At 39.6% G+C, this 12,500-nt stretch overlaps 1 protein-coding gene across 1 annotated transcript in view; it reads right to left on the bottom strand.

Annotated features, from left to right (window-relative positions):
- The window catches only part of LOC145410394 (kin of IRRE-like protein 3), a gene marked incomplete at its 3' end in the record, with an annotated part of 114,827 nt that overhangs the window by 43,178 nt on the left and 59,149 nt on the right, over positions 1 to 12,500 (bottom strand). Inside the window, exons 3-4 of the mRNA XM_080280547.1 lie at positions 12,441 to 12,500; positions 11,405 to 11,515 (exon numbers count right to left, since the gene is read on the bottom strand). The exon at positions 12,441 to 12,500 is cut by the window's right edge and continues 140 nt beyond it. Coding sequence (XP_080136673.1) covers positions 11,405 to 11,515; positions 12,441 to 12,500 — 171 coding nt within the window. The remainder of the gene's footprint in view (positions 1 to 11,404; positions 11,516 to 12,440) is intronic.

Raw genomic sequence — 12,500 nt, 5'->3', positions numbered from 1 at the left:
CTCTCTCTCTCTCCCCCTCTCTCTCTCTCTCTCTCTCTCTCTCTCTCTCTCTCTCTCTCTCTCTCTCTCTCTCTCTCTCTCTCTCTCTCTCTCTCTCTCTCTCTCTCTCTCTCTCCACATATCCGATCAATGCAGCAGATCTTGATAAATTATTTGACCCGCCTCGCGTATGGCAAATGGATTTTTTTAAGAGTGAAAAACGCAGAGGACTTAATGTAAAAAAAAAAAAAGAAAAAAAAAAGAAAGAAAAGAAAAAAGTTGACACTAGAATGGCACTCAGTAGAGCACATACCTCCGCCAAGGCCCAACATGCAGTTCCTTTTAATTCAGTCAAGTCTAATCCAATATGGAAAAAGACTACCCTCTATAGAAGCATATTTAAATCCGCTAGATCCGGAATTTTACATGGATCCGCGCCAAACTGTACACATTCGTAGATACCAACATCCTAAATATGCTCTTTTTTTTTTTCATCAAAATCCATGCAATATTCCCTGAAAAATTTACGAACATGACAAAAACGCCCCATCTCGCATTGTTAAAGAAAGTGAAAAAAAAAAAAAAATCCTGGATCCGAACCCTTATCCGGATCCGCACCAAAATTTAATGGAGTCTATTCTGGGTCAAGGCCAATAATTCTACCAAGTTTCGTGGAAATCCGTCCCGTTGTTTTTGTGTAATCTTGCTCACAAACCAACGCACAAACAAACTTCCTTGGTGGATGTAAAGAGTGAAAAATGCAGAGGACTTTATATGAAAAAAATGAAAGTGAAAGGGAAGAAAATGAAAACGAAAGGAAAGAAAATGAAAAAGAAGAAATAAAAAAGAAAGAAAATGAAGAAGAAAAAGAAAATGAAGAAAAAAAGAAAGAAAATGAAGAAAAATAAGAAAATGAAGAAGAAAAATAAGAAAAAGAAAATGAAGAAGAAAAATAAGAAAATAAAGAAGAAAAGAAAGAAAATGAAGAAGAAAAATAAGAATGTGAATAAGAAAAGAAAGAAAATGAAGAAGAAAAATAAGAAAATAAAGAAGAAAAGAAAGAAAATGATGAAGAAAAATAAGAAAATAAAGAAGAAAAGAAAGAAAATGAAGAAGAAAAATAAGAAAATGAAGAAGAAAAGAAAGAAAATGAAGAAGAAAAGAAAGAAAATGAAGAAGAAAAGAAAGAAAATGAAGAAGAAAAATAAGAAAATGAAGAAGAAAAGAAAGAAAATGAAGAAGAAAAGAAAAAATGTGAATAAGAGAAGAAAGAAAATGAAGAAGAAAAGGAAGAAAAAAGAAAGTTGAAAAATAGTGAAAAATGCAGAGGACTTTATATAAAAAAAAATGATGATGGAAAGAAAACGAAAAAAAAAAGAAAAAATGGAAAAGAAAATCAAGAAAATGAAAAAGAAAATCAAGAAAATGAAAAAAGAAAAGAAAGAATCAAAAATAAATGAAGAGAAGAAGCTAAAAAAAGAAAAGAAGAGAAAATAATTGAAAATAGAAAATTGAAAAAGAAAAATATAACATTAAAAAAAAAACTAAAATATAAAAAAGAAAAGAATTGAATGAAAGACAAAACAGAAAAAAATAATTGTTTTAAACGTTCTGCATAATTTTTAACATAAATACTGATTTTTTTTTTTTGGGGGGACGAATGTAAGAAAATAAAGAAAATTAAAGAAAATAAAGAAAATAGAGAAGTAATTAGGCTTTCCCCCAATGACGTGTTTTATTTATTTATTTATTTTATTATTTTATTCATTTATTTATTGTATTATTTTTTTTGTTTATTTATTTATTTTATTATTTTTTTATTTATTTATTTTTTTATTTTTTTTGTTTTTGTTTATTTATTTATTTTATTATTTATTTATTTATTTATTTATCGTATTAATTTTTTTATTTTTTTGTTTTATTTTTTATTGTATTTGTTTTATGGATTTTATTTGCTATTATTTATTTATTTATTTATTTATTTTTCTTATTAAATTATCTCCAGACGATTTTATTCAGCCAAGGTTAGACATTTTGAACTGAAGGGGTTAGAGAGAGAGAGAGAGAGAGAGAGAGAGAGAGAGAGAGAGAAAATCCTCCCAGTTCCCTCCTCCTCTTTCCTCCCTCACTCCCCCCCTCCCTCCCTGTCCCAGACGGTGACTAACCTTCAGCATCCTTCCTCCCTCTCTTCCTCTTCCTTCCCCTCCCTCCTCCTCTTCCTTCCCCTCCCTCCTCCCTCTCTTCCTCTTCCTTCCCCTCCCTCTTCCCTCTCTTCCTCTTCCTTCCCCTCCCTCCTCCTCTTCCTTCCCCTCCCTCTTCCTCTTCTTCCTCCTTCGTTTCCTTCACATTATCTCCTCCTCCTCCTCCTCCCTCTTCTTCCTTCCCGGTAATTCCTATTCTCTCTCTCTCTCTCTCTCTCTCTCTCTCTCTCCTGTCCTCATCGTTCCCACAATCAGTCTCTCTCACCTTTCCTAATGCCTTCCCTCCTCCTTTCCTCTCTCTCTCTCTCTCTCTCTCTCTCTTCGCCTATGCTTGTTTCTCCTTATCCCTTCTTCTGTTCTTCCCTCCTTCCTTCCCTTCTTCTCTCTTTCCTTCCTTCCCTCCTTCCTCCACTCCTTCCCTCTATGCCAGCGTCACTCCATCCTTTCCTTCCTTCCTTCCTCACTTATTAGCTACCTCTCCTTCCCTCCCTCCCTCCCTCCCTCCCTCCCTCCCTCCTTCCGTTCCTGTCTTCCTCCCTCCTTCCCTCCCTCTCTCCCTCCCTTCCTCCTGACTTCCTTACGCTTATGTTTTTTTCCCATTCCCTCCTAGTTTATTATATAATACCCTCCCTCCCTCTCTCTCTCTCTCTCTCTCTCTCTCTCTCTCTCTCTCTCTCTCTCTCTCTCTCACTTGTCCCCTCCTTCTAACCTTCCTCTCCAGCCTCAAACTTTTTCATTCTCCTTCCTCCCTCCCCTCCTTCCTTCCTTCCTTCCTTCCTCTTCTCCTTCCTAGTTCCGTTTCTTCCATTTCATTCCTTCCTTTATATTCTTTTTCATCACCCAGTTTCCTTCTTCCTTTTCTTTTCTTCCTCCTCCTACGTTCCACCTCTTCCTCTTCCTCTTCCTCCTCCTCTTCTTTATTCTCCTTCCCTTCCTCATTTTCCTCCTCCTTCTTCCTACTCTCTCTCCTTCCCTCTTACTCTAGTTTCTTTCCTCCTAGATTTTTCCTCCTTCTCTTTCCTCCCTCTGTTTCTCCTTCCTTTCTTTCCTCCTTCTTGTCTTCCTATTTGGAATTCTTTTCTTCCTTGCCTGCTTCCTCCTCCCTTCTTTCCTTCCCTCCTTCCTTCTTTCCTTCCCTCCTTACCTCCCTTCTTTCTTTCCACCTCCTTTCCTTCTCTACCTGCATCCCTCCCTCCTCCCATTCTCTGTCCTTCCCTCCATATCTTCCTTCCTTCCTTCCTTCCTTCCTTACCTACCTTCTTCCTTCCTTCCTTCCCTCCTTACCTACCTTCCTTCCTTCCTTCCCTCCTTACCTACCTTCTTCCTCCTTCCTTCCCGTCTCACCTGCTCCTTGCCCTCTCTAACTACTTCCTCTCTCTCTCTCTCTCTCTCTCTCTCTCTCCCCCACCACATCTTTCCCCAACCTTCTTCACACACACACACACACACACACACACACACACACACACACACACACACACACACACACACACACACACACACACACACACACACACACCTGGGGGGCAATTCGAGGGCACAGTGGAGGGGGGGGGCAGTGGTGTGGAAAATGCTCTTGTTAGTCAAATGCTCAATATTTATGTCTTTGGGGGAAAAATGCTCAGTGAAGAATTGAAAGATGAAAGGTAAAAAAATGCCAGCAGAGTTTAATACATTTGAGTGTGTGTGTGTGTGTGTGTGTGTGTGTGTGTGTGTGTGTGTGTGTGTGTGTGTGTGTGTGTCAGTCTATCCATCCGTCTGTCTGTCTGTATCTGTGCATGTATGTGTCTGTCTGTCTCTCTGTTCATTCATTCGTCTATATATCCATCTGTCTATCTATTTATTCATCTATCTGTCTATTTATCCATTCATCTGTCTGTCTGTCTGTCAATCTGTCTGTCGTTCTTTCTGTTTCTATCTATCAGTTTATCTATCAATATGTATGTATGTATCTACATATCTATGAATCTATCTATCGATCCTTCCATCCATCCAACCATGCATCCTTCCATTCATCCATCCATCCATCCATCCGTCTATCTATCTATCTATCTACATGAGAAAGAAATATATATATATACACACAAAATTAAATATTGTAGATACGAAGTAGAAGAGCATCAAAATATAACACCCCCGCCCCCCCAAAAAAAAAAATCACGAAAATAAAAAAATGAAAAAATGAATCACGAAAAAAAAAAAAAAAAAAAAATCATAATAAAAAGTCAAAAATAAATGAAAAAAAAAAACAAAATAATTGAAACCCATGAAAAGTAGAATTTTAAAAAGTGTATAAAAATAAAAAATAATAAAATAATGAGGTATGGAGTGAGTCTGGAGATGATTTTTTTTTTTCTTTTTTTGACGTGAAAAAAGTTTGGCGAAATTAGAGTAAAATTTTCTGTTTTGAATTATTTTTGGATGCAATTTAAGTTGAGAAGTTGGAGAGAGAGAGAGAGAGAGAGGGGGGGGGATAGCACTGAAATGATTGTCAGAGTAAAAAGAATGAAAAAAACAAAGGTGCGTATAAGAGAGAGAGAGAGAGAGAGAGAGAGAGAGAGACGGTAGCACTAAAAATGATTAATGTCTAAGTAAAAAGAATGACGAAAAAATGTTATGAGAGAGAGAGAGAGAGAGAGAGAGAGAGAGAGAGAGAGAGAGAGAGAGAGAGAGAGAGAGAATAAAAAGGTAAAAATTAGAGACCGGAAATTGCAGGTAAATTACAGGTGTGAACTTAATATACAGCCAGGTGTGCGGAATTAGATATACATTAAAAAAAGAGGAAAGAGAAAAACGAGAGCAAAATTGGAAAAAAAAAAAATCATGCTTAGTGAGAGGAAATAAAATAGAATTAATGAAAATATAGGAAAAAAAAAATCAGAGTTTGTTGAACGAAAATAAAAGAAAATAATGAACGAAAATAAAATAATGAAAATATAAGAAAATAATGAACGAAAATAAAATAATGAAAATATAAGAAAATAATTAACGAAAATTAAATAATGAAAATATAAGAAAATAATGAACAAAAAAAAAAATAATGAAAACATAAGAAAATAATTAACGAAAATAAAATAATGAAAATATAAGAAAATAATGAACGAAAATAAAATAATGAAAATATAAGAAAATAATGAACGAAAATAAAATAATGAAAATATAAGAAAATAATGAACGAAAATAAAATAATGAAAATATAAGAAAATAATGAACGAAAATAAAATAATGAAAATATAAGAAAATAATGAACGAAAATAAAATAATGAAAATATAAGAAAATAATGAACGAAAGTTAAAGAAAATGAACGAACATAAAAGAAAAAAAATGAACGAAAATAAAGGAAAATAAACGAAAATTAAAAAAAATGAACGAAAATAAAAAATAATGAACGAAAATAAAAAATAAAGAACGAAAATAAAACTAAACGAAAATAAAAAATGAACGAAAATTAAAAAAAGAATAATGAACGAAAATAAAAGAAAATGAACGAAAACAAAAGAAAATAATGAACGAAAATAAAAGAAAATAACGAACGCAAATAAAATAGTGAACGAAAATTAAAGAGAATAAAGAAATAAATTAATGGACATAATGAAGATATGGTGGGTAAAAATATTGACTAAATTAAAGACAGGTGTATCAATTAAACAGGTGAGTCGGAATAGTGATTGTGTTGCGGTAGTCACGATACGAGTCATTTCCGGGTTCCTGTTGTCTCGCTAAGGGTATCTGTCTATCTATCTATCTATCTATCTATCTATGTAGCTATTTATTTGTCCCTGTCTTTCTTTATGTCTATTTATCTGTTTATATCTATCTGTCTAGCTGTCTATCTGTGTCTGTCTGTCTATCTGTTTATCTGTCTGTCCATCTATCCATCCATCTGTCCATCTATCTATTTATCTATCCATCTGTCTATCTGTCAGCCATGCATGATTCCATCTCCACTGGCATTACATACCAGTACTGTTGTCGTTCTCACGGTTGGAATGCTTCTCGCTCGAAACTGCTCTCACAGCCAGGACTAATCTTACAGGTGAGATTAGTTCATATATCTATCTCTCTCTCTCTATCTATCTATATAAATGGTGCCAAGTTGAATATCAAGCGTTTGGAAGAAAAAAAGAAAGAAATTGAATACAAGAGGCATACAAAAGAAATTTATAATTATCACTTTTGCGAAAAACTACCAAGACGTGTATGAAGAAGAGAGAAGAGAGTGAGAAAAGAGTGAGAAGAGAGTGAGAAAAGAGTGAGAAGAGAGTGAGAAGAGAGTGAAGCGGTGTAAAGAGGCCTTACCCCTGATAAAATAAATGAGAGTGGAGGCAAGACACATGACTTGGCGGCCGTGTTGGTAATTGTGGTGGAAGGGGGGAGGGAGGGGTGGGGAGAGGAGAGGGGGGACAGAAGGAGGATCAAGGGTGGGGGATGAGAACGAGGGGGTGTTAGAGTAGGGGCTGGGAGGGGGGTTGGGGTGGGGGGAGGAAGAGGGGATCCTGGGTGGGGATAAGGGAGGGGAGGAGCTGGGATGGTGGGGAGGGAGAGGATCAAAGGTGGATTGTCAGGGTCTGGTGACTCGAGGGGGGAGGGGAGGGGAAGGGAGAGGGAGGGGGGAGAAGAAGAATCAGGGGAGGAAGGGAGGGGGAGGGAAAGAATCAGGGGTGGAGTGTCAGGCAGGGGTGGTGATTGGGGGAGGGAGAAGGGAGGATGGGGGGGAGAGGGGAGGGGAGGGGAGGGGGAAATTTCTCAGGATCTGGTTATTGTCACTAGCTGGGGGGAGGGGAGGAGAGAGGGAGAGGGAGAGGGGAGAAAAATGGAGGGGGAGGGAGGAGTGAAAGACTTGGTGTGGGAGGCAGTCAGGGAAGTTTGGGGGAGAGAGAGAGAGAGAGATTTTATTCAGCTGAGAGTGGGCCACAGGAGCCTCAGAGGGTTAAGAATAGTGGTAAATAAGGCCTCATATTTACATCATTATAAATTTAAGATCGAGATAGTCATATGAGAGATGGTGGTGGTGGTGATGGTGATGATGATGATGATGATGAAGTAGAAGAAGAAGAAGAATGTGATGATGATGATGGTGAGGATAATAACGATGATGATGATGATGATGATGATGATGATGATGATGATGATGATGTTGGTGGTAAATATCCCGAGGTAAATATTATGTCTGTGTGATCTTTGTAAATGTAAACAGTATTTCTTATCTGTAAATTCCCAAGGCATTTGGTCTATAAATTCTGAAGTCGAGTGAGAGAGAAATGATGGAGGAAAGTTTGAGGAAGGGCGGGAAGGGGAGGAGGAGGAGGAGGAGGAGGAGGAGGAGGGAGAGAGAGAGAGAGAGAGAGAGAGAGAGAGAGAGAGAGAGAGACGGGAAGAAAGGAGAGGAAAAAGTATAGCAGAGAAGGAAAGGAAGGATGTTAGGGGAAGAATGAAGAAGAGAGAGAGAGAGAGAGAGAGAGAGAGAGGGAGGGAGGGCAAGAAGAGAGGGAAAGTATGTTTGGTTATTGAGGAATTTTGTTGAAGTTCTTGAAGGAAGGGTGGAGAAAGAAAGGGAAGGAGGGAAAGAGGGAAGGGAAGGGAAGGAAAAGGATGGGCAGGAGGGAAGGAGGGAAAGAAGAAAAGATGGAAGGGAAGGGAAGGGGAGGAAAAGGGAAGGAAGAGAATTGAGGGAACGAAGGAAAGAAACAAGGATGGAAGGGAAGAGGAGGAAATGGAAGAGAAGTGAGGGAAGGAAGGAAGGAGAGATGGAAGTAAAGATGGAAGGGAAGGAAAGGGAAAGGAAGAGAAGTGAAGGAAGGAAGGAAGGAAGAGAAGAGAGGAGAAGGGAAGGGAAGAGAGGAAGAGGAAAGACAGGAAGAGGAAGAAATGGAAGGAAGAGCACGGGAGAAAAGAATGGAGAAGAGAGAAGAAAAGAAGGTAGCAGGAGGAGGAGGAGGAGGAGGAGGAGGGAAGTGAAACGAATGAGAGAGGATAGTTTAGGAGGAGGGAGAGGGGGAGGAGGGAAAGAAAAGGAAAGAGGAGGGAGGTGATAAAGAAGGTAATAGAGGAGGAAGGAAATATTGGAGAGAGAGAGAGAGAGAGAGAATTGTAATACGTAAAAGATAAAGATAAGCAACTCTGAACCTGTAAAGAAAGCGAGAGATAAAAGAAAATTAAAGCGAGTGAGTGATAAGCCAGACCAATAGTGAGAGAGAAAAAGTGAGAGAGTGAGCAAGGGGATGCATTAGTTAAAGAGAGTGAGTGACAGGCATGGAATATGAGTGATGTTAAAACTGACAGTGAGAGAGTGAGCGAGGTGTGGAAGTGAGAAAGATAATACATATGCCAGATAGATGCATAGAGAGAGAGAGAGAGAGAGAGAGAGAGAGAGAGAGAGAGAGAGATACATAGATGGGTAGGCAGACAGATAGATAAAATGATACATGTACAAGATAGATAGATAGACAGATAGATAGATAGAAGGTTAGATGGATGGAAGGATGGATGAATGGATAGATAGATACATAGATAGATGGAAAGAGAGAGAGAGAGAGAGACTCAATTCAACAGCTAAAACTTTATTCCCATTCCCGGATATTTGAGGGTCTCTCTCTCTCTCTCTCTCTCTCTCTCTCTTCCAAAATAATTCTAACCTCCTTCTCTCTCCTCCTCCTCTCCAATTTCTCCCTCCTGCACCTCCTGTCCATTCTCTCTCCGTCCTCCTTCTCTCCATTCTCTCTCCCTCCTCTTCCTCCTATTTCTCTCCCTCCTCCTCCTCCTCACTACTCTTACTTTCGACCTGTGATGGGCTGTGGATCACTGAGGGTCCCTGTTAGTCAAGTGACCACCATCGGGATTTTTTTAATGTACCAGGGGTCACTGCTTCAGGATGAAACTTGTGTACTTGTCCCACATGGGAGAGTTCCTAGTCTCAGTGGAGCAAACGGAGCTAGGGCCTGATTGACTGCTGCCTACCTTAAAAGCGCCAGGCAAGGCTGCTGCACCACCCCTAAACATCCACACTGTGCAGTGTGTAGCTTCCACGTTATGTCCACAGACTTCCCATTAACTCAATGTAACTGGTTTATAATGTCATGCCGTAACTATTATTTTATTTGTTTACTTTCTCTTTCAGGTTACTCTATCGGGTAGCTTATAGATAAAGTATTATAGAATGTGACTTTTCCTTTCCAGTGTTTCCTATAAAATTTCCATGTCAGTTTTTCCATGCTGCATGGTGGTTTTTCTCACTTTTTCCTGGAGGGTTTGGTGGTGGGGGGAGCCTTCTTGCTTTCCTATCCTTATCCTTCAACATGTAGAGTTAGATCTTGTAGTCATAGTTTTCTCTAACAAGCAGCCTCGAAAGGACCATAAGGTCTGTTGCTGTTTGCTTTCCTGTGTAATCCTGTGTAATCCTCCTCCTCCTCTTCTCCATTCTCTCTCCCTCCTTCTTTTCTTTCTCTCTCCATCTTTTTCTCTCCAGTCACCATTCCTTCTCCTCTTCCCCTCTCCTTCCTCACCATTCTCTCTCCTCCCCCTCTCTCTTCTCTCCTCCTCCTCCTCCTCTCCATTCTCTCTCCATCCTTCTCTCCCTCTTTCTCTCCCTCCTCCTCCTCCTCCTCTCTCCCTCCTTCCTCCTCCTCCTCCTCCTCCTTCTCCTCCTTTCACTGGAACATTCAGCAGAAAATCCTATTTATCACCAGCCACTTCACACCTCGACTGTGCCCTGAAGAGAGAGAGAGAGAGAGAGAGAGAGAGAGAGAGAGAGAGAGAGAGAGAATTTAGAGATGTAGAAATTTGACAGGATGACTGAAGGGGAGAGAGAGAGAGAGAGAGAGAGAGAGAGAGAGAGAGAACAAGCAGAGAAGGAGAAAGAAAATAGGAAAAGAAGGTGAGAGAAAAGAGAAAGAGATGGAGAGGTGAGGGAGGAAAAGGAGAGGAAAGAGGAAGAGACGGAGAGAGAGAGGAGGAAGTGGGGTAGAGGGAAAGGAGGAAAGAAAGAAGAGAAAAAAGAGAGAGAAAAGGAAAGATAATAGAGGAAAAAGGTAGGAAAAAGGAGAGAAAGAAGAAGGATGAAAGAAAGAGAGAGAGAGAGAGAGAGAGAGAGAGAGAGAGAGAGAGAGAGAGAGAGAGAGAGAGATAAGATAGCGAGCCTGATTGAAGGAGGAAGTGAGGGGGAGGAGGGAAGAGTGTAATGGAATGAGGAGGTTGAGAGAAGATGAGGGAGGAGGAATGGGGGAGGAAGAGGAAGAATGAGGGAAGAGGAAAGATGGGAAAAAGAAGAGGAAGAAAGGAGGAGAATGGAAAAACGAGAGAGAGAGAGAGAGAGAGAGAGAGAGAGAGAGAGAGAGAGAGAGAGATGCTAAGGAAAGGAAAGGAAGAAGTGGGTGTGAGGGAGGGAGGGAGGGAGAAGGGGTGTAGGTGAAGATTAAGGAGGTAGGAGGTAAGAAATGAAGGAGGAGGGAGGGGCGGAGGGAGGAGAAAAAGGAGGTAGAGGGAGAGAGAGAGAGAGAGAGAGAGTCGGAGAGACAGACACACATACACAGAAATCCCCTAGAGACACGGTACACATAATTAACTTACACACACACACACACACACACACACACACACACACACACACACACACACACACACACACACACACACGCACACAAAGAACAGGTTAATTGGATTTCGTTAGGTGTTCTTCCTGCATTATCAGGTATGTATGATTCTCTCTCTCTCTCTCTCTCTCTCTCTCTCTCTCTCTCTCTCTTTCTTTCAAAATCCAGCACAAAACCGGTGAACTAAACGAACCCAAGAAATAAAAAAAAAACGATATGTAGAGATAGAGACCGACACAGGTAAATATACAGGTGAGAGCGAATTAATTAGCTCAAAGGTAGGCGTTACGTACACTTCCTATGACGTTACAGGTGAGAATGAAAGATAGGTAAAGCTAGAGAGGTAGGGACTAATTAGCACACAGGAAGGCGATACGTACCTCCCATAACGTGACAGGTGAGAATGAAAGATAGGTAAAGCTAGAGAGGTAGGGACTAATTAGCACACAGGTAGGCGTTACGTACCTCCCATGACGTTACAGGTGAGAATGAGAGATAAGTAACGCTAGAGAGGTAGGGACTAATTAGCATACAGGTAGGCGTTACGTACCTCCCATAACGTGACAGGTGAGAATGAAAGATAGGTAAAGCTAGAGAGGTAGGGACTAATTAGCACACAGGTAGGCGTTACGTACCTCCCATGACGTGACAGGTGAGCGTGAGAGGTGTATCCACGGGGTAAGGACCAATCATGCCGCTCACCTCTCTTCCGGAGCTCTCCACGATGCTCACACGTCTTGGCGGGACTGACGGAGTGAAAGGATGAAGGATGAGTCAGTTAATTACAAGACTAATTAGACAGCAGACTAATTACATGAAGACTAATCACACTGACTTACTAATCACAGCAACAGATTAATTACTAGACGGCTAATAATAACACGGGACTAATTACAGCAAGAGATTATATAGAAGACTAATTACAAGAAGGGTAATTATAGCACGAGACTAATTACAGCAAGAGACTAATTACTAGAGACTAATTACACTGCTAATTACACGAACAGGCTAACAGATCTTGCTGGTGTATATTAACAAATCATAAAACAAAAGCAAGACTAATTGTTTAATTTCAGGTAATCGTGATAGAGAAATATTACCTGTCTATCTATCTATCTATCTGTCAGTTTGTCTGTCGATCTGTCTGTCTGTCTATCTATCTATCTATCCATCTATCTTCAGGAATGAAAAAAATAATAGCAAGGAAATTTTCAAGTTTATTGATTGACTGTTTAAAGCAACTATTCCTAGCAGCTTAAAAAAACATATATATTAGATTTTGAAATAGAGAAGGATGGAATTTTAGATACCTTAAAAAAAGTAATGAAGAATGGCGTGTTAGATATTTATATGAACAGTTGGGGTGGACAGGCTTCAGAAAATAATAATAATAATAATAATAATCAGGAACTATTATTGCGGTGAATCATTTAAGTCTTTGTTATTTTCTTAGCAAAGTCTTCAAAGTCTTACCCAAATTCTTCAAGTGTTAACCAGAGTCTTCGAGTCTCACCAAATTCAAGTCCAACCAAAGTTTTCAAGTTTTAACCAGAATCTTCAATAAATTCTTCAGTCTTACTCAGATTCTCCAAGTCTTAACAACAGTCTTCAAGTTTTAACCAAAATCTTAAGCAAATTCTCCAAGTCTTAACCAAATTCTCCAAGTCTTACCAACGACGGTGAGAGAGACCCGAAGATTTCTCGTGGGCGAAGACCGGAAGTCCACTCGAC

Source organism: Coenobita brevimanus, chromosome 85 (genome assembly GCF_032717465.1).
Source record: "Coenobita brevimanus isolate Jiangsu-jjx chromosome 85, ASM3271746v2, whole genome shotgun sequence".
Lineage (NCBI taxonomy): Eukaryota > Metazoa > Arthropoda > Malacostraca > Decapoda > Coenobitidae > Coenobita > Coenobita brevimanus.
The sequence above is the reverse complement of the archived record's forward strand: the minus strand, read 5'-3'. Positions and strand labels throughout refer to the sequence as shown.